This window comes from Rhopilema esculentum, chromosome 14 (genome assembly GCF_057945365.1).
Source record: "Rhopilema esculentum isolate cy_ngs chromosome 14, ASM5794536v1, whole genome shotgun sequence".
NCBI lineage: Eukaryota > Metazoa > Cnidaria > Scyphozoa > Rhizostomeae > Rhizostomatidae > Rhopilema > Rhopilema esculentum.
Genome location: NC_142828.1, coordinates 11125104 through 11152484, shown reverse-complemented (window position 1 = coordinate 11152484; position 27381 = coordinate 11125104). Strand labels below are relative to the sequence as shown.

Below are 27381 nucleotides of genomic sequence, written 5' to 3'. Positions count from 1 at the left end.
CTGTGTAGCGCTTGTCCTGGAAAAACTTTTCTGATGTAAAAATTTGTATTTTGAAACTGTTCATTTTTCTTATAAATTTGTGACAGTAGTTTACTACTTGACGAACTGTCAAGTAAAATGTATTACTGTTAATATAATTTTCCAATTGCACTTCTTCTCGAGCATCTATAAAAAATAAAATAAGTTTACATGTTATTTATTTGTTTTCATCCAATTTTGAAGTGACTTGCGTTTTTCAAAGCTAAGAGTATTTTGTTTGTCGTAAGACATGACTTTAGAAATTTAAAAGTACAGCTTACTTGGATTTAATGAGTAGGGATTTTTTCGAACACACACTTTTTAAAGAAATGCAGAATTTTCATTTTTTCCCCTTTCTAAACAATGTAACAGCAACAGAATGGTAACAGTCACAGAAGGCAAATGAAAATTATTACAGTATAAAACGTCCGTTTAATGTACCAATCTTGTTCCTCTGCGATGTTTAAATACACTTTTCTAAAGGATCGCCTTGCAAAATATGGAAACCTAAAAAGATTTAGAGTTAACGAATTAACAACGATTTATAGTGCAGCTTTAACTTTTTTATTGTCATGCAATCATCTTCGTTGTCATCCCTTTAGATTATACTAACACTACTTCGTTGTTAAGATAAATATCCAAAACTAAATGCCAACAAAATGATCAATAATGTCTCTGGAAGAGACTGAAGGACCAGTAACTTTCTGACGAACGTTTCATCGAATTAGAAAAGATTCCTCATTCAACTGCACCTACGCAGGTAAAAAATGCGCCATTGCTGTATCCGCAGGTAAATATATATTCAATTACCGTTAAAACTGTAATGTTGAAGAATTTCAATACTTTGATGACTCAGAAAATTTACTGAGACTTAAAAGTTAATGTATGCCTACGCTTTTCTTTCAAGTAGACAACTTTATTATGTGGCTGGACACATCTACTGTGGCAATGGTTAAGTACCTGGCCTGCATTAGTCACTACGACAACAGAACTGTAATGTAAGCGCTTCAAAGGTTGATCCAATAAAACACCCTCCATTCGCATCAAGGATATCCGCTTTCATTTCCACACAGGTTTATAGTGTCCATGGCATAACCAATTTACATGTGCACTTTGCCCTGTCTCGTACGTTGTGGTCGCAGTGTAGGTTGGCGAATACGTAACGGTTCAAATTTGAGAACAATAATTCTTCACAATAAATTTCTTCTTGGTCAAGTGTTTATCTATTTTCCCCAGCGGCGTAGCTGCAGGGGGGGGGGGGGGGGTTGTTGGTTTTTTCTTCAAAACCTCTTATATAAACAACCCAGGAGAATCGGTCCTACGAAGCGTTTTTCAAACACTATGAAGAAATCAATAGAACTGACAGGCGCGGATCCAGAAAAAATTTTGACAGGAGTAAATAGTGGGGGTCCGAGGGCTGAAACCCCCGGGGAATTTTTCGTGACCACGCCCTTGGGATTGGCAGAGATCGCACCTTTTGAAGATGGTAACGCCCTGTACTTCTCTTTTTCATATAATCAACATTACACTCTTTTTTTATAAGAACAATTTTATAAGAACACGAGCCTCAAAACTGGTCAAAAGTTAAGAACAAATTAAGAACAAGCTGAGGCTGAGCTTCTGCAAAATGCAATTTCGAACAATGCTTTTTCTCAAAATCGAGGATTTTTAGCGATGTGTGGGTGCTTTTTCGGTGAACATTCAAATTTGTCAGCAAATTAAGGCTGTCTTACTCACTTTGTTGGCAAATGAACACCTCCTTAGAGCGAAAAAGCTAGCAATAGCACTGCTAACACCCTCTTAATTTAATAACAAATTAAGAACAATCCAGCCTAAGATTTTCGAAAAAATTAAGAACAGTCAGTCTGAACTTAAATTTACTAGTTTTATAAAAAAAGAGTGTATTTTGAAATCCTATAGTTTTTCAACATTTTTAAACGTGCGTGCTCTTTCGACGTCAGGGTACTTACTTGGCTATATAGCTCTATCATAATCTGTTAACGTTCGTGCATTGTCTTGTGTACAGTATTGTTTTCGTGCAATGGGCTTTTTTGAGCTGTTGATTTTATGTGAATTATGTATCATACAACTGTTTATTGTGCCCTACTACGTTTACTATGGTTTACTGGAAGCTCTCTGAACTTCCAGCAAATTTGCTAATACTTCTTCAACTCAAGTGAAAAGAGGCTCCCACACTATCATAGTTCCAGGGGTAAGAAGCCTGGCTCTCTACCTTTTAGCCTTGGCCCCCTACTTTTTAGCCTTGGCCCTCCACTTTCAAATTCGTGGCGCGGGCACTGACTCCTATTATTTTTCTTGAATAAGCGTTGTCTATCATTTGCCGAGTTTAAATTAAAGTTCACTGATTCGCAAAGACCTTTATAAATAAATTTGAGTTTAGGACAGACATGACCAAACCCATTCGTATGTAACCAGAACTTTTTATGTGGAAAAAGAGGGGGTTAAACCCAGTGGCATAGCGTGACTTTTTTAACTGGGTATTCTCTATTAAACAAAAGGGTGGGGCAGGGTGTGGCTCGATGGGGCTTGATAAAAATAAGGGGATAATAGGAAGATTAAAAGGACTAGCTATTGACATTTTATCTAATTCTGTTTTTGGTTCGGTTGGCAAGTACTGCACTGTCAGGGCAATACTATGATGAAAACGATACTTTGCTAAAGAACCCAAGCAAATACACTCTTCGAACACATTCATTGCATCAAATTACCACTAACCATTTCATCAAAAGTAATTCAAATCAGAATCTATCATTGAAAGTCAGTAAAATTTTACTGGTCGAAAGTTGTTGTTGAATCCTCTAAAATTTGCACTGATGTAAAGAGAAAGTAACTGTAAACACCTACTCTTGATACCTTAATACAAAAGGGCTTTCGAAAGTTTCAAAATTATTCACATAGGGCATGACACGAGTTATAAATAGTTTATGGTATGCAGTCGTCTAGACTTTTTCTTCATGGCCTAATCGTGATATTTTCAATACAAGTTAATGTTTGAAAGAATCGAAGGTAATGAGACTGCACCAAAATGCAAATAAATGCGCTCGAATAATGCAAACAAAATAGGCCAACAATATAACTGAATGCACCAGGCAACTATAAGCATAATATCCAGGCCTATCTGCTTTTATATACTAAAATGCGTGCGGTACAATATAAAGAATTTAAATAACGACGAATGTAAGTAAATTGTACCAGGAAAATTTTTTTCTAAAATAATTTTTCTAAAAATTTTTCAATTTTTTCTATCTGCATTTTCTTTAATTCTATCACATGATACAAACAGAAGCATCCCTGATTGACAAGCAATAACAAAATTGGCATTTCAAGAGGGCACAGATCTGAGTCAGTGTAGTTATATGCAGAAGCCTACCTTTCCTTTCCACTTTGCTGTTGTTAGATTAAGATTAGGGGTCAAATGAGAGAATGATTACGAAACAGTAATACTCTAAAGTCCTTAAAAGAAGGGGGATGCTTATTAATTTTTTGATTTTTTATGACCCCCCGGAGCTTATTTTGACCCCCTGTTTATTAATTTTTATATGCACTTATTCATATTCCTTATTTCATTTGTCCTTTGATCTTGCAATTTCTGTAAAGGTTCTCTTACTGCAATTTCTGTAAGAGGTTTCATTGTACAAACGTTTTAACATAGAAAAGTAGTGACATCCTAAAAAATTTACAAGGCTTGACTGATGTCCACAATGATAATTCGCCTGCTCATTTTAGTAATGCAACAATACATTATTACATGATGATGATTGTCATTTTGCTATCGATTGTATTCAGAAGAAAATCTCATTTGACCCCAAAAAAGAATCATCACGTGATTTCTCAGATTTTTTACATTTCCGACCCCCCCACTTACTAGGACCCCCGCTTATTTATTCTTTGAAAAATTTCTGACCCCCCCAACTATCAATACTTTCTATTAAGGATCTTAGAGTATGGGCATTGCAATAGCTTTTGAATGAAGTCATGTTTACTGTTTTCGATGAAGATCCATCACTCCAACCGCTCCGACGTCCATTAACTGTTTATATCGATCTCAAAACGAGACTATTCTGAACCAACTTTGAGGCTGTACGCTGCATATTTCTCAGCGTACAGGACCATTATTTTAGCTGATTAACTGCAAATATTATTCCTGGAAAGGAGCATTTTGATTGGTTAAAGTACCATCTAGGGTATTCACTGCGTATTAATGACCGATCTCTATTCAACATGAAGTAGCTCAATCTTCAATATTAGCTTCAAAGATTTCCCAGCTTCTATTTGCTTCGCAGCGTTATTGATTCCATGAATTTCGTGATATTTTGTACTTGTACAAACTGTAGAATATCGAAGGTAACGAATTCAACCAGAATCAAGAGCCCCAAAAAATTTTTTAGCTATTACAATTTAAAGTCGTATTAATATTTTTCTGAGAAATCTCAGGGTGTTCACTGAATACCTTGAATACCCGGACGCTACACCACTGGTCAAACCTCGAAAGTCGAATTTCTAAGTTTTTTCACTCCCGCCACAAGTTTTGATCCTCTCAATATGGCCACTGATTGGCTAGCTCCCTCTGACTGGAGCAAAATTCACGTGAGTGGAGCACACATGCGTTTTCTGATTGGCCAGAGAAGAACCTTCGCATGATAAAATACAGACCAATGGAGCAGAGCGGAATGTATAATTCTAACACCACTCAAAACAAGACGATTTTCATTTGGGATGGTCTGCAGAATAAACCATAGAAAACCGGGGGCATATTGACTTATTGACTAAAGATTGCAAATGCCAATGACAATACCGTATTTAATTTATTTAACGCGGGGCATTGATTTATTTTTTATTTTTAGGGTGGGCGATGATTAAAAAGGGACGATATTTAGGAAGGGGGCGTTGAATAGATCAAATACGGTATGCATGACCCGGAAAGTCAAGGACATAAACAATGAAAATATGCTAGTGAAATAGGTGACAGAAAATTTGCAGTTTTTCAGAAACTTTCATCCTATTATTATCAGGATCATTTTCCAAAAAAGGAAAGTTGACATGCGCCATAGAAAATCTGACTGGAGCACTTGCCCCTTTTGCTCCCGTCAATGGGAGAGGGGCGGCATTATCTCATGACGGAAAATGCCAACAGATAAGATCGAATTAAATTTTTCTCTTCGCAAGCGCATTAATGGGAAACGTAAGTTGTTTGGGAAGACAAGGGAGCACAGAACAGGAGAATTCTTAGGGTATAGTGAGGTTTTGGCCTCCTTGGCCTGTTCAGTTTTAAGAAGACAAGTTCAGAAAATATTCTAATTGCTTCCGTGTATTTCCTTTTAAATCATTTTTAGTTTGGTATCAAAAACCACATATCCACTTCTGATTGAAGTTTAAAAAACAGGTTGAAAACAAAATGCAAGGGTAAGAAGATTTATTGACAGCGAAGGGTGCCCACAGCAATGTTGCTTCCCCTAACCCCCTTGAACACTCCTCCCCTTGGATTTGATATTCTACAAACTTCATCTACCACTAGACAACAGATAGCTTTTTTCAGTTACCTTTGCACTCAATAAGGAATATGTTGCAGGGCACACCACTTTGACAAGGTTGTAGTACTATCAAAATATCAAGGGGGAAGTTGCGTAAAATGTTGCAAAAAACAATAGCAAATGTAAAAATAAGCTACTTTTCGGCTCAGCCCCTTGGCATTACACCCTTGCACGCTGACATTGTGTGGCAACCACTCCTGGCTTTTCTGAAACCACTAAAGGAATAAATCGCGAGTTTCATCACACAAGTTGTTTTAAAGTTTGTTTAAATTTTAATTTAGCATTACCAGCGAATGATATAGCAAGCCGCACTTTCAAATGTTATTTGCTTGTGTATGCTTTTCAGCGAATTTCTCTAATTTGGAGATTCGATTGCAGAGCTTTGTGGTAGGAGGTTTTCGGTCTTTCGCATAATTGGGCTATCGCCATTTTGTTTGATAGCTTTGTATAAAATTGTGTGTGCGGTAAAAATGTCTTTGTCAGGGTTCAGCCAGCATGGAAAAGAAGATTTTTAATTCTGGTACCCTTGAGACAAAAAGCGGGTATTGTATTATTGTGTAGATGGAAACAATTGGCATCCCAACAGACTGATTTGAATCAGGCCCCACAGCAATCTTATGCTACGCTGTATATGTGGGCCTCCGGTTTCTGTGTCAACAAACGGCCTAGAACTCTTTGAAGATTCAACGAATTCGTGCTCTACCTGTTTACACTAATGATGGAAAAGGATAAGGAAGCTATGGCATTGCTCCAAAATAAACGGCAAGAATTTCGTTGCAATTTAGTTCTAAAGGCAGTTAACAAGGAGCAAAATATTCGCGAAAGAGAGTTATCGCACGAAAGCAGCCAGTTCAAGGTTAGATTGCAAAAGCTGATACAAAAGAGGAAGGAACTGAATCTAGATCCGATGAAAACGAGAGAACTGGAATTGTTCCTAAACCCTGGACTAAAAAGCAAAGTTGTATCTCAAAGTCCTCTAAGAAAAGTTTCACCTTGTACTATACAGGAAAGCCAGCTTACAAAAGAAATAGACAATAAAACTTTCGTTACAAAAATGAAACAAGAGAGCAATAGCAGTGATCAAATTTCTGGCGAAAGGAGAGCTGCTGTAAAGGAGCATGAAACCAGGCAGAGAGACTGTAATAATGGTGAGAACACAAGGGGTCAAGGCGTAATGGAGGACACGACCCACTCACCGTTTATACCACCCCTGGACAGGGCACAGAAGCAATATTCTAAAAGTAGCCAATCTCTAAACAACAACAACACAAATAGCACTTCTGACGCAGTGGTTGAAACCATGCCTTTCAAAGGGGGAAAGTGGCTGAGTTTTATAGAGAAAGGTATGAAAGGCGATCCAGAGATGACAGACCTGAAAGCAAGGGCACTGAAAAGAAGTGCATCCAACCTTCAATTGAAAATCGGCAACGTACAGCAGTGGCTTGAAGAGATGGACAACGCAAACGATTCTAAGTTTATATACAAAAGGTTCAGTACTTCCTCTTAAGAAAATTGTACAATTATCATATCTTGTCATTCATAGACGTCCAGTAAGTGAGTAAATATGTATCGCATCATTGCTACATAAGATTGTTATTATCGCAGATATTAACTTAGAAACAAATGACGATATTTAGAAGAAACTTCTTGAGTATAGATAAGGTTAGAAATACACTAAGCACATATCATTGAAATTATATTAGTTCAAGTAGACAATATCAGATGAAAGCGTTACTTTCTTATATATTCTCAGTTATCTGATTCAAAGCTGCTGTTGTAGATTAGCCAGGGCCCTTTACGTCACTTTCAGGTCGATTGTTGCAAATTGTGATAATTGCATGAAACTTTGCAATAAGGGGCAGATTGATACGCTAAAAAGGCGGGATGTGCCCTAGCTGAAAATTACATTCTTCGGCTATTTTTAGACTACCTTCCTACCTTGCCCCAAGACTCCTCTAACGACGTTGTTTCGTTGTTATGCTATAAGTAGTAGATACAATTGCATAAAACGTTGCAGGAATGGCAGTTTAGTAAGTTGAAAAAGATAAGATATAGACCCAAACTGAAAAATTACCCTCTTGTTTGATTTTTAGAATGGCGTACTTTGTCCAAGACCCCCTATCTATCTCAGTCTCACATTTGAACAAAAGCATGAAACTCTGCAATAAATACAGTTTGATACACAGAAAAGGATAGGATACGGGCCAAATCTGAAAAATGTACCGTTGTGCTATTTCTAGACTGGAAGACCTAAGCTAGACCTCTTTCTAATTGCCAAAAAGGCTTTTCACGATAAAGGATATCCTAATAAAACCCTCGAAAGCCTAATTGAATTACCTTCGTCTGGAATGTTCAAAACCCTTATTACAACCCCCTCTTTCATCAATAAAACCTTCGACCGATTCTACGAGTAGGCGAAAATAAATCGGATCTGTTTCTACTTCTTGCCAAAAGAGTTTCGGCGTATTACGTGATCGGAAAATCGATATTGGCCACAACGGGGAAAACAATAGCAGCTAGTTGTTTAGCCGATGAAGAAAGTGAAGAAGCACGAGGAAGCAGATACACATCTGGCATGATTCTTCACGTAAAAATGCAAAATATGCAGGACATCACGATATCGCGATTCGAACTTAGGATACAAATATGGCAGTTTTTGCTGAATTTTGTCTCAAGGTTAAATGTTCAAAAGCTGTGGATGGAGTTTGAAGCTGGAAACAACAAGCGGTAGATTCCTGTTCTTTAGAATGCGTTAAAGCGACCTTAAAATGTTCACGTCACAGTCAAACTACATTTACATGCCTTTCAGCTTGCAATGTGTTGGTTTGATTTATTTTCCCTGCAATTTACGCTCTATTCTTTAGAATAATACAGCAACAGCTGCTAGTAACATGGCACAATATACGCGGTGTAGATAAACACGAACGGGTTCCAGATAATAGAGCTGCGTGGATAATCTTGCCAGAACCATTGAAAGCTTTGCAGGAGTTAGTTGATCGCAACTATCAGAAGCATCACAGGAGAAGGTTCAAATGCAAGCAGTTTACTTTGCAGTGTACTGAAGTTTGTCAACTATTGTTATGTCTAGTTTTGGTGTGGTAAAATATGTGTGTGCTATTACAATAATATTTCATTCTGTTTACTTTGTGAAATTATAAGATCTGTTCAGCCATTTAACTTGAATCGCAGAGAGAGATTTAACTCACTGTCTCTAAATATAATACAACCAAATAGCTTTTAGCTGGGGCCCATCTGATATCATTTTTGTTGTAAAAGACTGCCTCTTGTCTCTATGTTTCGTATTGTTGTACCAATGTACGACTGAAATACGATAATACTGTCTATTAAGGTCTGGGGCAAAGTACCCGAGTCTAAAAATAGAGCAACTGGCCTTTTTTCATTTAAATTCTATATCCTATCTTTTGTATCCTATCAAATTGGACCTTGTTGCAAAGTTTCATTCTAGTATCACAATTTGCACAATCGTTTGACTAACAGCCCTGACTAGATAGAAAACCCTTTACATAAAAGAAATCATCAAGTATGACATCTACCCATCTACCCATCTATCTGGGGCATAAGCAACCGTACGGCAGGGGTATCATTTGCTCACAGAGACGTGTCATCATTTCCAAGAACGTAGCACCTAAAAAGAGAAATCCTAGAACTCGTATCAGAGAGGAAATGATTAATATCCAATTGAAGCTGGGAAGAATAGGTAATTACGAAGATAGCAAAATCGTTAAAAATAGTTTCTTAGTTTAGTTACCATTGATAAAATCTTTGAATCTGTTAAAATCTTTAAAAAAGAGAGTCACGCAGTTGACGTTTGGTACATTTGATGCTTAACTTTGATTTATTTATCATTGACCTTCCTCTGCCGTGACGATTTGTTCAATATGCCTCATGGTTGTGGCATGTTTTGGATGTGGCATGTTTTGGATGTGGCATGTTTTGGATGTGGCATGTTTTGGATGTGGCATGTTTTGGATGTGGCATGTTTTGGATGTGGCATGTTTTGGATGTGGCATATTCTGGATGTAACATTTTAGAACCAATTTTTTTGTGAAGCGTAGATATGTAAAATTTCAAGTTCTTGGGTGAGATAAAACATTAGTGCGGTTAGGAACAAAATGAAAGCAATTAAAACACTGGGTGCATTGGGTGCACATGCAATAATGCTATTTCTTTCGGCAACACTCTAAAATGTAGGAAGTTACAATAAAATAAGGTGAGTGGCGTAACGGAGGCATCTGGGGTTCTAAGCGAAAACTAAGATGGGGCCCAGAGAATGTCAAACACTAATGCAATACGTTACACTAATCCAAGTTAACTAGTAGAAGCCTCAGTTAACTAAGCCTAATTTTGAACGGAGATGTGCCATTTTGGTTAAAAAAATTTGGACCCATAATTCCGCAAACATGATGCAAACTATGCCCATAATTCCGCAAAGCAAATAACATTTTTAAAGCACAACAAAATCATCCAACAAATTTTGCATGTCCTTTGCCAAAAATCTCAATATTGCACATATTTCATACTTTCATTTATAACTGGACATTCATTTTGTTAATGCTCAATCTCCCTTCTAACAATTTTGCAATATTTTTCGAAAATGGCACCGATAGTTCTGCACATATTTCAAAAACTGATGCCGATAATTCTGCACTTTTCAGAAAAAGGTACCCCTAAAAAATGGCACGTCCCCCTACTTTCAAACTTGTTAACGTACCCCCCTCCCTCCAGCAAATGGCTAAACAACAGAATGGGAAATTTTCGACTGGCATTTTAGATTAAACGTTTTATCGGTACAAAAGTATTATGTTATATCATTTTTTTGTTATAATGCTAATATTAGTCATTGAAAATGTGCCCTTTTTGAGTAGCTGCCCCCGCCGCCTCAAAATGCTTCCGGCGCCCCTGCTTATCGCTGACAATACCCTGAGGCTAACGCCACTGCACTGCGGAAAAGCAGCTCTAATATGTTGACGACTTAACGACAAGTCAACTCTTTTTGACCCCGATGCCGCGCAATATCCAGCCGCCTAGGAAGAATCTTGGACGGCCTAATTCGCAAGTGGCCCTGTGAACATTCAAGTAAAAAAGTATCCGGAGGAAAAAGGCAAACAAAAACTTTCGGACACATTTTCGAGAATTTCGGACTAACGATTTTATATATGCTAATATTTCATTATATGCTAATGCCAACTGCAATTTTGGTCCTGGTTCACCTTTATATCCTAAGGCAAATAAATGAAAAAATAGCTATATTTCATAAAATAAGAGTATTTTGCTTACTTAAGTGTTGTGGGGTGCAAGGCCCCTGCCCCCGGTATCTCGGTCCTTGTCCCAGGGTACAATAGCGGGTTTGTTATTCAAATAGTCTTACGACCTTCAACAAAATGCTTTGAGCAATCTCTATGATCTTTACATGCATTGTTAGAATACAAAGCTCCCTTCCTTCGAAATGCAATCGTTAGAGGTGCTCAGAGTGGAAGCCTATTGAGACCCACTTGTATGGCTGGCTATTTTCGATCTCGGTTGTTTATCATCTTCGTCAGGGCTGTAGTGCTAGAGGGCCCGGGTGGGCTGAGCCACCCTTGTTAATGCCAAGATATAACCAATTTCTACATTTGCTATTGTTTTGGCAACATTATGTGCAAGAGCCATATAACCATCTTTTGTTATTTTGATAGCACTACACCACTGATCTCCGTGTAGTTCGTCTTTTGATAGCACTACACCAGTGATCTTCAAGTCTAAGGTAACATTTTCTGCGTCCGTGTACCTCTTTAAACCAATGCTGACTTTTCCTTTTCTCTGTTTGATCTTGCTTTCTATCATTCGATTTCAGCCATTCAATGACACAGAGACGAGGGTCCCACTATTCGAGCACAGGCATACTGAAATGCACGCAACGTTACAAATGTCGCAATGTGATAATGGATGTTTTCTGCACTGATTGCATGCACTGATTAGCCTCGCAAGATCAAACGGACGGCTTTCAATCTAGCACCCTAGCCAGCTTTTGCACAATTTGGTTCTTTTTGTCAACAGCAAAATTATAACACTTTACACAATAACATACCAGTTCTTGAATTTGTGGAGTTTTTAAGGTAAATACCATCTTTGGCCATTTGCCGATTCTTTTAATAAAATGCTTCAAGTCTGTTTCTGTATTGCGGAAACTTTGAAAGTAAAATATCGAGTTTATGCTCAACAGGGTACGAATGTATTGCTAATTATGATGTTACTTCGTGGTTTCCCTACCCAGTTTATGATAAGTGAGCTGCCTGGGGTCTCGCCTGGGGTATTAAAACTGATGTCAAATTGACATTGTCAATTTTGATGCAACAAGCTCAATTTTTAAGTTTTTGTAACTGTTAAATTTTTGTAGATTTAGGTGAAACAGCTCCACACTGAGCAACTGTATTGAGCGTGGGGCCCAACAATGCCTGAGAAGGGAAAGTGTTTCCATACTGTCCCGTGGTAAAAAAGATTTGACGTACATTTAAGAGGTCAGGAGTTCTTAAAACCTTTCTAAAGATTAAATAACACGTTCTTTCCAATCTAAATAAGTGCCAATTTAGAACCCTAGATACTTGGTATTTTGAGTCAATTTTTGTTTACTTATATGAATATTTATCAACAATCCCAAGCCCTGTCTTTAAGAAGTTTATGTGTTTGTTTTTTGTTAACAGCATTGAATTCGTTTCTATAAATTCTAGGAAAGTTGTCTACTTTTTAACCAAGTGTCCATTTGCTTCAGATTGTCATTGTTGTTTCATTTAGTTGGGTTATGTCGTACAATTGGTGACAGGTGGGTGTTTCGGGCAGCTTTTGAGAGACAATTAATTTTAATGGGAGGTAATAAGGTAACAAGGCCCAGATCTTGGGGCACACTAACATCTATGTTTCCTAAAGCTAAATCAACACCGTTTACACTAGTTTAGATTGGACAAGAAAATTGAAACCATAACTACAGAACAATAATGAAAAATGTTTTGAGCCAATCAGACTGTTTGTTTACATTTTCAACCAGCCAATAGTATAGCGTGAAAGACAATAGAAATCTGAAGAGAAAATAGCATCGAATCACCTGCAACACTAACGCTCGCACCTCCTATCCAAAGCTGGGGGGAAAACCCGGCGCAACGCTGAACGCGAAAATTGTCATTATATCTAAAGCTTTGTCGTCCCCATTTTTCAAATTTGGTGGTTAACCAGAGATAAGAGATGAAACGTTTAACCCCATTTTTGCCCTGATTAAATCTGCTTACGTTGGTTATGGTTGGTTGTATTCAAAGAAAACGGCATCATGTCATTCTATTGAAAAAACAGGTCATTTAATAATCCACTTACTGGTCGTTAATAAAATTTAAAGAAAAAATAAACCTTGAAGAAGAGTGCCCATTTTACTTGTTATTTCGAAAATTGCTTCATTATTGAGCATATATTTTGTTAAGTGGTACATTCTCCATCTCTTTTAATGAGACTTTTCGAAAACATTTTAAATGAATAGACATGCAAAGTTGGGAAACCTTGAACCTTTCACTCAACAAAGACGCTCTCCATTTTCACTGATAACAGTAAAGTAGAATACAATTCTTGAACACTCAAGCACTTACTTAGTACTTCTGAGTTTTTTCTTAAATTAATCTGTACTCAAGTCACTTGCGAACCAGTAGATTTATTTCAGTGGAGACAGATAGCGTGGGCCGTTGCGTGCTTAGAGAAAACATTTTCCCGTTTACTTTCTAACGTTTTGAAGCCACGATTTGATTATTCGTGCCCACAAAATTGGTTGACAAGTCGTCCTATAAAACTTTGCCATGAGAAGAACCATTGCTTGCACCTACAAAAATACCAAAATCAGGAATAGGCAGATGATTTTGGAATAAATATTTGCAAAAATGCAGCTATTTTTCAAGATATGCATTTTTGCTGTACGCAACACTCTAGAACGCACTCTATGAAAGAAAGCTGACAGACTGTCTTAGGGTAATACTTTGTAAGTGAATGACTTGTTTTTCAATAAAATGACATAATGCCGTTTTCTTGGAATCAGTGATGTGTCTAGACAATTTTGTTGGGGGGGGGGGGGGGGGAGACGTTCAGAAAAAAGTGACCAACTTTACTTGTTTGACCGATCATTTCTCCATAGAAAAATCATTAACAATGAAATAAATGATCACATGCACACTTAATGATAACAAGTAAGAGCAAATGATTGCATGAAAGTATAAGGAGATTATGTTTGCGGATATTCCTGGAGTTCGCGTTTTTGGGTGAATCCAAGAGCATCTTTTTGCGAAATGCCAATTTTAGGATTATCTGCAAAACTATAGCTTAGCTTCTGAACCATAACTCCTTTTGAGCTCCTCATAAAAATAATTTCAGCTTATAAAGTTTTCTTTAATCTATAGATTTTCATAAGAATTGAAGGGCAAATATAGCTGGAAGGCCGCCGAGAGGTTTCAGAGGCTCTGGGGCAAAATAGAAAGACGATACCCCTGCGAGCGGAGCAAGCAGAGAACTATCTTTTCTACCACACCCTTCAGATTAGCTTAAAATGCATCTCAGAAAACTTCTTGCAGTTATTTCTTGCAGTCATTTCTTATTTTAGCTTATTTTAGCTTTTAGCTTGCTCCTTATAGTAAGTTATTTGCAATACACTCTTTTTTTGTACGAACCAGTGAATTCGAGTTCAGGATGACTGTTTTTTTTAAAATCTGAGGGTTGATTGTTCTTAATTTGTTCTTAAATTAATTGACAGTGCGATTGCTAGCGTTTTCGCTCAAGGGAGGTGTTCAGACCTTATTTGCCAACGAAGTGAGTGAGACAACCTTCATTTACCCACAGGTTTGAATATTCACCGAAAAAGAACCCACATATGGCTAAAAGTCCTCGTTTTTTAGATAAAACGTTGTTCAAAATTGCATTTTACAGTACCTCAGCCTCAGCTGGTTCTTAATTTGTTTTCAACTTTTGACCAATTTGAGGCTCGTGTTCTTATAAATATGTTCTTAAAGAAAAAGAGTGTATTACAAAAACGAAAATTGACTATGACCAACCATGACCAATAAAATGGATTAATTGTGGATTGAAATTTGGTCAAACTTTCTAATTGATGCTAAGGTTCTCGCTGCATGACCAACTTTATTGAAGTCTGTAGACATTCCTCTCCCGCCCTCCCCCAGTCGGCACATCCATACAACCAACCATAACCAACGTGAGCAGATTCAATCAGGGCAAAAACGTTTCATCAATCTCTGGTAAACGACCGAATTTGAAAAATGGCGACGACAAAGCTTTATATATACTACTTTGCTATACATAATTGCATGAAGCACTTCAATAATGACAATTTTCGCGTTCAGCGTTAACTTTTTGTGGCGTCTGTTTTTCCCCACAACTTTGGAAAGGAGGTGCGAGCGTTACCGTTGTGGCTGGTTCGGTGTTTTTTTTTGTCTTGAGATTTCTATTGTCTTGGACGCTATACCATTGGCTGGTTGAAAATGTAAACAAACAGTCTGATTGGCTCATGGTAAACAGAGTGTCATGGTCAACCGTATCCCAGGCTTATCAGATACATAGATACAAAATACACAAGCTTTCAAATATCCAAACAATTATACCAGTCCTCAATGTTTTAGAAACCAGAATAGATGTGGTCTAGATAGATGTTGTCGTTAAAAGTTTGGTACACTTAGCTAGCTAAAATACACTTAACTGCAAAGAAAACCAATATTGGTCGACAGTTTGACTGTCAGCCTTTCCTCCCTCACTTGAAAATTGGGACAAATCTTCCTACTTTCAACCTGCATAGACCTGCATAAAAGAGCCACCAAATTTAAAAGCCTTTAGGCCTTCGCTAAAATTTCATGATTTTGATTACCTAAATAAGAACACAACAACTGACACTAAAAAAATTATGTCCTTGCATGCAAGATCGTAAAATTTGAATCTGAATACTTTAGCAAGAAAGCTGGAACCTTTTTTCAAGATAAAATCACTCTTTAATTGAGTATACACGCTTTTTTATAAGGAACCTACCTCAAGGCCTAGTTCCAAAAGTTCCTAATTCGTAGACCTCAAATCATCAAATTGTAGTACCAAAAGTTCCTTCAATAGTTCCTCAATTTGTTTTGACTAAATAAGCCGTTACAAATAATAGAAAGAGGGGCGAGACAGCATAGGCGGAAACTACTCAATGAAGCACTTGACACATGAATAACACACAATCTATGCGAGTATTGGCTGCAAATGAATGGAACCAGTTTTTTAGTTCTTGATGCTTGCAGTTATAAAAGTTTTTATAATCGAAAAGTTTCTTAGGTATTTCGTTTAAGTAGTATAAGTTCTTTAAATATATCGGCCTTCTACATGAAGGTTCCTTATTAAGTGGTTCTTTATAAATAAGCGTGCATTATTTCGATGCTTTAACGATGGTATCTTCAGTTATTTCCAATTATCAACTTGTCTTCTTATAAGTTCATACTGACATAAATCTTTCATTGTTTTCTTTTTACCAGAAAAATACTTGGTTGAGAAATTGTTTGTCAGAAGTAACCACAATATTTAGGTAAATGTTGATTTTAATTTCAGAAATAAAATTCATACTTATTCTCGTGGACGATAGTTAAAAATATTTAAACTTGAATTAACATTGATCAGGATAAGGGGAGACCTCAGCTACATCTTGAATATATATTGGTTTGGTAAATGGTGTCTGTAATAAACCAGCCCATCAACTTCTTTTAGTAAAATTTTAAATTGGATGACAACACCAAACTTTCAACTATTTTTATTTCGTAAAATATTTTTCCCACTGCTAAACTGGATTTGGTTGTGCGTGAGAACTCATTGGCTTATTCAGGTGAATAGGAACCACTGTCCTAATTATTCGAAAAAAGCGAGATGTTCTGACGTTTTATGCTCTGTAGAGTGTCAAACGAAAAGCTTCAGTATTCTCAAATGTTTGCTTTTTCAAAGCCATTTTTAGTAGTCTTATCTTGTAAACCGAGCTAGCCAACTTCAAAATATCAATATAATAGAGAGGTTTGTAATTGTAGTTTAATTGAATTGAAAAGTTTTTATTCTGTAAAACTGTATACCTGTTAAGCCTTGTAAAGTTATACCTTTGGTAACAGTTTGTTTAAGATAAAGTTATTCTTTCTTTAAGGTTTTGCATGACCCCATTCCAATTAGAAGCCGTTTTAATAAGGTTTAGGTACATGTTTGTTTCAGATGTTTTTATTCTGTAAAACTTTGCACGGTAGAGCGTGAATTTGAAATACCAATTCGTCATTTCGAAAAACTTTTATTTCTTTTTGGAGGTTTTATAAAAAATGAACTTTACAGCATGAATTGTTTAAGGGGGGCACAAAACTTGTTTGCTTATGGACCCCCAGTACTTGGTTACGTCACAGAGCAGCACAGAACCAAAAAACAAATTAAGAAAATCGCAGTACCGAGACTTGAGAACCTATTCTTTTAATCATAATTTGTCACACGAAAACTCTATCTGATACCTTATTTAACTAAAAGAATAATTGAAATACAAAAATATATTTTAAAGAAAAAAAACAATATTAAATGATCTCAATTTGCCAATCTTTCTAATGATCCTTCTTCGGGAAGGAGGCTAATTCTGTAGAAATTCCTTCAGTCTCCTTTGGCAATGGGATTCACTCCATGTCTTTGCTACAGAATGGGAACAATTTCTTTTAAAGAACTCTAGCTTTAACTTAGGGTTGTCTAGATCTAATTAATTTCTTGATGTGTAATGAGACAATTGAGATCTGGTGAAAAGCCTCCCCTTTAGGTTATCTTGAGAGAGACAGTTCATTATCATTTAGATCATTACTACCCTGTCGAATTTCATTACGTTCGAGACTGAAAGCTAATTAAAACTCAACCTATCCTTTAATCTAAATCTCTTATCAGTTTTTGTTATAGTGTGTAGACGTTGAAGATGCTGAAGCTCAGTGTTTGATAGATTCCCCTAACACTTTATCTCAGATGACTCTCAAACAGTACCTTGTGTTCCTGATAAAATTTAGATAATGGTAGTCTATTCTAAAGCTACTGCAGAGACGCGAGGGCAGTCCTAAATTATACTGTCAGTCGCGTACATGTTGAGGTGCATTTCTTTAAGGCACTTATTGATGTCACCATCATACAGAATGAACAGGAGGCCCCAGCCCTGCGGAATACCACAGTGACTGGATTTGTGGCCGTTCATTTGACAGCATTGCTTTCTGTTGGAGGACGTGAACCAACAAAGATGTGTCCCGGATATCTCGTATTTGGTTAATTGCAAGATGAGAATTCCGTGGTATACCGTATCAAATTTCTTCTTAAGATCCTAAAAATACACTTTGTGTCTATTTTCCGTTTCTTTATTGGAAAACCGTGAAGCTCTTATACTTGATTACTCGTCAGGGTACCGTGTATCTTTATAAAGATGCGTGTTTGCATTCAGTACTTTGATTTTTCCTTTATGTAGTTTGAGAATTGATCACTACAAATGTTTTTCTTGCAACCTCGAGAATATACTCTTTTCAAATGAAGAGTTGAATATTGCAGCTAGCATTAAAATTCCAACTGTTGAACATGAAAGTTAATAAGATAATATCGAGATACAGAAGACAAAGAGACAATATGTTGATTATCAATATTACTCGAATAAAAACTTCAGCAACCAACAGTTACCAGCACTGCATACTGAGTGTCAAAGCTTTTGTTACACATGCATCAAGATAATAATACAATAACTGCTGCTAAATAGCCCTAATATGTAGGAAGAATAGCTAGTGGCCTTTGTAGAAATAAAGACAGACTGTAGCTTATTTCAAATTAAATCCTGTCCTGACATAACTGTTCTTAGGGAAAAGTCCAAAGGTAAAATCTTAGTCACTACTACACTAGGTCATGCAAAACATGGTGATATTCTCAAAAATACTCTTCTGAAAACGTGCCTACAAAAGAATGTGGCTTTCATGGACTTTACTGCTATCTGGCAGTTTCAAAGGCAGCAAGGTAGCAAGTGTGGGAACAGGACTGTCAGGAAAAAGGCAAGGGGTTATAGTTATCCAGCTAGATGAGAAATGTTTACGTATATAAGGATAAATATGTCCCAAAATTCAACAACAACAACAGGTCAAAGCAAAGTACTGTCTAAATATGCATTGCCATGGGTGATAAAGATGGAACTTGTTGACCTGGAGAGTCTGGGTTCTGCTTTGCCAACATCTTCTTCAGTTCTTCTTCCTTTTTGGCTTGCTCTCTTAGGTGAATCTTCATGTGTCTACGCCTTTCATCTGAGCGAGCAAAACGTCTTCCACAAACATCACAAGCAAATGGCTTCTCCCCAGTGTGTGTTCTGATATGTGTTGTTAAATGATCAGACCTTGAGAAATTCCTCATGCAGATGCGGCACTGGAATGGTTTCTGTCCAGTGTGTGTGCGCATATGTCTTGTGAGTTCATCTGATCTTGAGAATCGTCTGGGACAGTTTTCAACAAGACAGGCATATGGTCTTTCATTTGGGGGCACCTTGCATTTGTTGTTACTCTGCATTGGATTTGTTCGCTTTTCTTTGAGTATACTTGATCCAGCCTTGAGAACACTCTGCTTTGGTGTCAATGAAGGATAGAATTCTGACAAAGACAGACATGTTTTGGGTCCACTTTGTGGCTCAAAAGCAGAGTTCTCTGAAACACCTGGCCATTTCATATTCAATGCTGTTGGGAATTTGTATCCATTTACAGGGTAGAAATTCTGCTGCTGTTTCTGCTGTATGAGTTGTTGCTGTACTTGGTACATCTTTTCCACAATATGTTGCTGATGGTACTTCTGAATTCCAAGCAAAAGTTGGGCTTGTGCCTCTTTGGCATTCACATCACAAGAGGTGTTTGTGTTTTGGATGCACCAAGAATCTTGAGGTTGACTAGTTGCTGGACTTGGAATAAGCTGGCGTTCTTGGAGCCACCAGTTTTCTGGGGATGTTGCAGATTGTTGGGAATAGGGATTTGGTGAGGAAGGCTGAGGACTACCAGATGACTGAGGACTGTAAGTTGGCTGTGGACTATATACAGGCTGTGGGCTATATTCTTGGTAGCAAGAGGATGGACTTTCAGTCTGTGCTCTCTGCAAGGAGGCTTTGAGAGACTGGATATCTGGCTTCATGTCACACCCATAATCATCTCCTAAAAGCAAGTAAAACAAACAAAATGAGTTTTGGGCCAATAAATGTCAATTCAACAAGCAAAACAGCCTATTCACATCCACTACATAAGAACTATAAACTAATTTTACGTTTTATAGTCTCTTACCATATCAAAAACCCATTCTCCAGATAATAGAACCGTTTAAAGTTCAAGGGATATGAAGTTTTAGGGATAATGATCTTATTGCAGCCGCCATTTTGAACTTTCTCTAGAGTGTACAGTAGAAAGAAAATATTTCTGGATTCTTGATTTTGAGTGTTGAGTCCTTGAGACCTTACCCTTTTTTAAGTATGCAAATGTTGATTCGCAATTAAATTCACCATAAGTTTACAACCGAACCCCACAGAATCATTTTTAATCCCTATTCATTGATTAGAGTTTCCGATTGCATTTTTCTACGTTTACTTCAGTTTCAATAAAAAACTGCACAGTACCATTTCAAACACAAGTTTTGACTTGCTTAGTAAACATAATTTTCAAACGAAAAAGTATCCAAGAGATAAATGTGGCGAGATGACTGCTTACCCGGCTGAGCACTTTCAGCCAAAGCCCCTTTAAAAGCCCTTCCTTTAGTAATTCATTTGCACACAATAAATTTTATATTTTTTAACCAATAAACAATTAGGGCAGGGGCTTAGTGCGAATGAGTTAAATACTGCAGGCTTATCATTGTTTATAACTAGCAGTGCCATAACTCAACATGTTTTCTTTTTCCTTTTTTATTACGTAATCATAAAGTTATGACTTTGTTCACGGTCTCTGTTCTCAATTCAATAAGTTTTCTCTTTTCGCGAACAAAGGTACTTTTGAGGAAACGGATCATTAACTCAAACATTTCATGGTTGACCGACTTTAACAAACACCATCCTGTCTACATTGAATGGCGGAAGAGAAAAGCCAAAGGATGACAAGGCTACCATCAAAGACCTGTGACTTAAAAACACTCTGTGTGCGTGTTTGCGTTTGTTTCCGATCGCTTAGAATTCCCTACATGTTCAAAACATATTTTGAAAGGTTTTACTGACAGTAAACACGGATTTAACTATCTTTGCTGAATTCGTACAAGCGAATTCACGCAAGCTACTGATCAAACGGCCTAAAGGTTCATGTAGTAGGAGAGGAAGTTTCTTGCGTATAATGAGATATCCAAAAAGAAGAATACCCGTAATTGCTTAGCACATGAAGAATCTTAAAAACCTTCAGATGACATTCATTAAATGTGCTTTGTTAAAAACAGTTAGAAACTGAGACAAGAAACGCCAACTGACGAGTCAGCGACGGAAGCCGCCTTGTTGCCTACAAGTCAACATCATGATACTTTGGACTTACCGAAGGCGCTTAGATCGTCTGGAAACTGCATAGCATCGCCATAACCACTAACATCTTCGACATTTGGAACTGTCTGAGACATGCTGTTGAGGTCTTCGCATGGTGATCGGCTTTGATATGAAACAATGTTTCCAATTTGAGAGGATACTGCGTCATAGTTGCTAAAAAAGTTCTCCGCACTTGCAGCCTGAAGTAAACTGTTGATGCAGTCCATAATGAATTTATTCGAAGTAGTAGCTTTGATAAAAATTCTCGATATTTTAAAAGAAGAACAGAGTATTTGTAGACCCTAGGCTATTGACCAGCAATACCTAATTTCGGGTTTTCTCTTTCGGTGTCGCCCGCGACCCGGTTTACTTTCGTTACGTTCTGAAATGAGCGGCTGTCAGACTGAGGAAAATGCGTAGGGCGTCATTCTTTGTACCTTGCTTTCGCCATGGTCAGTAATCAGGTTCCTGTTCTACCAAATATAGCTTGCATATTGTTCCACTCGCCCGGGGATAGCCAATAAACTACGCAGCCTAAGGAAAGCTGTCAATCATTTTCATTGTGGCTGTTGTTGGAGTTGCATATACTTCCGCTATTGAAAATTCAAGAGTAAAGCCATTTATTATCTGTCTTATCCAGCAAATTCTTTTGCAATGATGTATTACAGTTCTAAGATTGGAGCTGTTCCTTTCATTCATACGTGGATACTTGAACTAGAAAAACTCTCCACTAGGAAGGCACTCAATATGTTTTTCAGGGAAGCGGGAATTGTCATTTTTTGGTATCGGGAATTGGCAAATTTTTTGTGGGGGGATTCGGGAATCGATAAAACCGGGATTTGTATTTGTATTTATATTTGGGAATTGGTGATCGAGAATCGGGCTAAAAGCGTAACAGGCATATGGGAATCAGGACTCAGGAGACTTATTGGGTACTCTCCACTATGGTATGCGAGGAGAAGCGCAAACAGTGAATTGTTTTCTTCTATTTAATTAAATCAAAGAAGTAAATGGTTGTCAGATAACCTCTATCTGTAAATTTCGGCAAGATGATTTTCTCCGCCTGAAAATAGGGCGGGTTGCACTGCTCGGCGCTGCTTCAAAGAATGCCAACCAAACTGACTTACAATGTAAAAAGAAGACCTTAGAGAGTCATGAAAATATTGAGGTTCAAAACTTGTTATTACAAACCAATTTTTAATGTTGCTTCTTCGACCACGAGAAAATACAGCACTAGTATTAATTTTTAACTGAAAAGCACTTTTGGGCCATGGGTGGCTCACGATTATTCCTTGTGTCTAAATAAGAGAATATAAAATTGAATAGATGATTCTTGTCAGAATCACGTAAAAATGATGCGGACAGATGCATTTTATTGTATTTTTTTCAAAACGACCTAGATATTTTAAGCCCTCTTTCTGGCTCTGAATCCAGTCCTCTCATTTCCCTTGTAGCTTTAGAAAGCGAAAAGGATCGGTGATTCTTAGGCTTAAAAATGCTTGTGCGGTGCTGCAAACTCAGAAACCTACAAACTTGGTTGGGAGGCAAGTTTTGTTGACCAATACACAATCTCATTGATTCTCCGAAGTGGGAATCTCAATCTTAGAGATGACCACTTCGGATATTATATAGTGCGCATGCTCTAAAGAAGTAAAACTTGTGGTGCCATATTTCTAGAAAATTCCTTCAGACTTTGATGAATAATATCCCCAACAATTTTATTGTTTTCCTAATCCTACTACCTCTAGCGTAGAAAACATTTCACCAACAAATACCTATAACCAGGGCCGCGGAGAGGATTTCTGGGCCCGGGTCAAGACGAAAGAAAAAAGCAAGGCACACCGGAAGCGACCCTTTCATAGGGGTCCGGGGGAAATCATCAAGTAAACAGAATGCAACCTTACAATGTCGATAAAAAACTAGCTGATTCGATCTTGGAAGAAGCTCGTTTAGACGAGTGGGTCCAAAAAATTGAAGACCAAGGGAAATCAGTCAAGTACATCTCTATCTTGAAGTGAAAGGCCAGGTAAAGGCCTTTAGTAAAGCCCAATCTCCAGTGAGAAAAAAAACTGCGAAATGCGAAAAAGTTCGCGCGAAATACGTCTTAGGCATGCGCAGTGATCTTTTGCTGGGATTTCTCGCGAAGAATTTCTCTGCGAAAAAAAGTTAAAATGAGTTTAACTTTTTCGCTTTTCGCTTGCGAAATCCTTCAACAGCCAATCATATTCCGTATTCTTTTGTCACGCTTCCAAACTTTACATTCCTATGTCGTGAGGTCAACAAAAGCATTCAAAGGAATTTGTCGCGTGAAGTATTTCGCAGCGAAATTTCGCAAGACTTTTTCTCACTGGAGATTGGGCTTAAAAGTCAAGATAATGTCGGCATTGTTATTATTTATAGCATTGCAGCAAATATAATTAGGCGATTCGCGTCAATTGGCGAGATATGGTAGGGGTTAAGTATTCTTTGAGTATACACAAAGTTGAAGGAAGATGACCTAGCAAAAAAGAGCAAAATTCTGCACAGCAAAAAGGATCACATATCTCTTAAAATCAGCGGGTAGTCACTTTTTCTAAGGAGCATCAACCATTGCATCCTGTTGAGCAAGCTTAAGCATTTGAATTTGCAACCAGTGGCGTCGCTACGGAGTGAACTGGGGTGGACATGTCCACTCCAGTTTTCCCAGAAGTCAATTTTCTAATTTCTCGAAATCATTTGAAAACCTTTGTGGAGGAGGAGAGGGGGGGGTTGAGGTTTGGTAGGTGGGCTGATCAGATCGATTTTGACTTACGGACTTGCAAAAAAAGCTACATGAGAAAGTTGCTTGCTCAAAGATAGAAAAAAGATAAATTTCTGTATTATATTGTAAAATAGATTACAAATACTAAGAAAGACCTTTCCAAGGGTCTGAAGGGCCTGGCCGAAAAAAATTGTTTTCGTCCACCTCTCTTTTTTGAGCGGGCGATGCCACTGTTTGCAACGCTCATTTCCCAATGTTTTCATTGCATTAAGGTTGCTTCTGACTTTGCCTGCTAGTGTTGCATTACCCTGGGTACCAGACTCACTATATATAAAATAAAATAAATGTTATTATTTTATATAATGAGTCTGGTACCCAGGGTAGTGTTGCATCAGCTGAAATATCGTTCAAATTGTCCAAAAAAACTGAAATTTTCGAAAAATTTTATATAGCTCCATAATTGACCCTTTTACAGGTACAAATACTTGGAAACTGTTTTATTAACTAACTAGGAAATTACCTAAAGCTACTAGCTCTGTTTGACAAACATTATGGGGTTTTAATCATGTTGCTGCTTCTACCTTATTTCATTTAAAGGGTTTTTTCTATTATTTTGTCTATTATTGACAGTTTTGGATCATGGAGGTGCTGAATTGCTAATTATTAATTGTTTATTAACTGTTTATCAACGCTTACAAAGTTATTATCTATGGGCCCCTAAAGTCATGGACCCCCAGGTCAGTGACCCCCTGACCCCCCTCTCCTCAGCACTGCCTGTAAGCATTTCAAGTCATGTTTAATGCATGTAGATGGCAAGGCTTAACTTAGAATAGAGCAAAGTTGATCGGATACGGACAATAAAATTCGAGGAAATCTTTATGTGCATCAGGAAAATTGATTCTTGATAAAATTACAGCTTGAAGCAACTAGTTATTTAGAGCCTTAGTCGAAGAATGCTCCTTGGGGGAATTAGTAGTGGGCAGTTGGGTATCAGTTTTATGTATAAAAAACAACAGGGCAGGGAAAAATGTATCCTGTAACAACATTGAAGAAAGTTATTAAATCATATTAAACACAATGAATAATTGGTTACATGTAGCTTTTAAGTTAGCAGAATGTTACATCTTGGTTGCAGTATATATTATAATTATTCTAAAAACTTCTCGTTGTCTTCTTATTTCCTAATTCGAGATAGCTCTTTCAAAAGCGCAACAAATATTTATCCAGAGACTGTCTGCTCTTTTGAACCCTTTACTGCCCTGAAAGTGATTGTTTCCCAGGTATTGTTCGGAAGACGAAACTATCAGGCCTTTGTTTCGAAACAACACCGTCTTAAACAAATCAGTGACCCCGAAACGGGGACTAGTGCATGTCTGGAAGACGGGCATGATTCATCTCCCGAACGAGGTATTTAAGCAATGTTAGGACAATGTTTGCGAATGTGGATACCCTGAGACATCACCCTAAAATGGTAGGAGGGAGGATAAAAAGCATGAAGAAAAGGATATAACAAAATGTTTGATTCACATTCCCACAATAACCATTTTAATAGTTCTAATCAAAGCTATCAAGTTCAGGCCAGGGTATGAAAATTTGGGAAAAATACTCTTGGGCTTTTTTGAATCCCTAAAATACCCTTTTCAGCATTATCTTCTTACTCCATCCGGATAATTCTCTTACCTAAGTATGAGTGTAAATAGAATACTTTAGCAGAACAGTCAGGCAATAAACTCCGATCCAAATTCCAGAAAAGTTTTTGACCTTCCTCCTGTCAAATTTCTCCCTTTCAAGACCTTCCTCCTGCTTTTCAAGCAATCACCTTGGACAGGTTGTGGCCAGGGAGTGGCTAGAACATAAGGGATGACAGACACAATTAATCAAGACAAAGTTGTATTTGGGTTGATGGTAATTATCGCATACGATAAAACTTTGCTAGAATAACAATCACATTGCGGCTCAAGAATAATTTTTATTTTTAAATGTTTATTTATTTTTAATACAATTGATGAAAATATGATACAATATGATTTGAAACTTTCGACACCATGGAATGGAACACGGACAATATTCTCTTTTCAGATGTATCTACTTGCCGTAAAAAAGCATACCCTAAAAATTGTCTTTTCGTGCCACCAATCGACTGTGCGACGGATTCAACGTGTGTTTTAAAAGTGCAACAAAGAAACAAGTGCGAAATAAACCGTCTCAATTGCTGTTTAAAGGGCCTCTCCAGCCAAAAAAAAATTTTGTTTATTGACTAAAAAGTTAGCATCTGGTGCGTGTATTATGGCAAAGTCATTGTTTTTGCAAAATTCCAATTAGTTTAGAAGTTATAAGGCTTTAAAGTTGCACCTTTCCGAGAAAAAAATGACAAAAGCCGAATTAGTTTTGTGACATTCTGACGTCACAATGTGCGGCCCTCGCTCGCCATGAATTTCGTATATCTTCCACCGAATCGTGAAGGAGTCATGGTCACGCGTTGATAACGGCATCTAAATCTAGAGCAGGAACTTTTTAGGATCGAAAAATATTAAATGTTTACAATCATTCTAAAGGCCGATTTCCACTGGGCGAATTCTTTCGCGCGAATCGAATAAATTTTCGTAGCGATAGAGTAGGACCGTGATCTACTTACTGCGAATCGAATTTTTTCGCTGCGAAATCTGAGAACATGACACCACGCATGCTCACATTGGCAAAAATTCGATTCGCGCGAAAGAATTCGCCTAGTGGAAATCAGCCTTAAGTTTGCGGGTCGGAATGTGTCCATGCTGTGTCACGACTTTGTTTTGATCACCTGTGTAGGCCCACAAAGCTACGGCTTCCTGTTCCAGCTCTTCCCTCGCGTATAATTAATCAAAATTGACACTTCAGTTGTTCTCCAGAAACGATGAACAACTAAAGGCTTCAGAATTGACATCTGACATGCTCAAACTAAAATCCGGTGGAACAGAACTGAGAGTACCATTACTTGCCGTGTTCAATTTGCGAATTTTCAAGTTTTCAATTTTCTAAATATTCTAGTTTGCAAATTGGTAGGTTTTCATCTCTATTGGAATTTCGTTGCCAAAACGAGAAGTTTCAAACGGCAAATTTTCAAACTTGTCGGAAAATAATGGATGACCCATCCATTTTATCGGCAAACCTGACCTGAAAGCCTCTCTGAGCACAATAGCTAACGAAGGTCCTGACCCGGGCTGAACTGCCAGAGAACTGAAATGCACAAAAAACCATTGCATAATATTAGATATAGACATAAAGTCTAGAAGCTTATTCCCATGGTGGCCCCGCAGAAGCAGGGTTTTGCAAATTCCACCTAACCCGAGGTGCAATTTACAGCTTTCTTGCTTTTTGTTTCTTATTTCACCCCTTCGAGATTTTACGTTCACTCCTTTACCTTCCATTTTTGCTTCAGGGCATTCCTCGCCAAATTTTGCTATTAGGGCCACGGATAATGCATCATAGATACCAGCATCTCAATGCATAGCCAACCAACAAACCGCACTTATTTCTCAGATTCA

The 27381-nt window shown here is 37.6% G+C and overlaps 1 protein-coding gene across 1 annotated transcript; it reads right to left on the bottom strand.

Moving 5' to 3' along the window:
* Positions 1-18235: 18235 nt before the first annotated feature.
* Positions 18236-21534, bottom strand: LOC135696076 (uncharacterized). Its single transcript, XM_065215354.2, has 2 exons — positions 21134-21534; positions 18236-19783 (listed from the first exon to the last, which is right to left on the bottom strand). The coding sequence occupies exons 1-2, from the start codon at positions 21345-21347 to the stop codon at positions 18753-18755; spliced, it is 1245 nt and encodes a 414-aa protein (XP_065071426.1). The 5' UTR covers positions 21348-21534; the 3' UTR covers positions 18236-18752.
* Positions 21535-27381: the final 5847 nt, after the last annotated feature.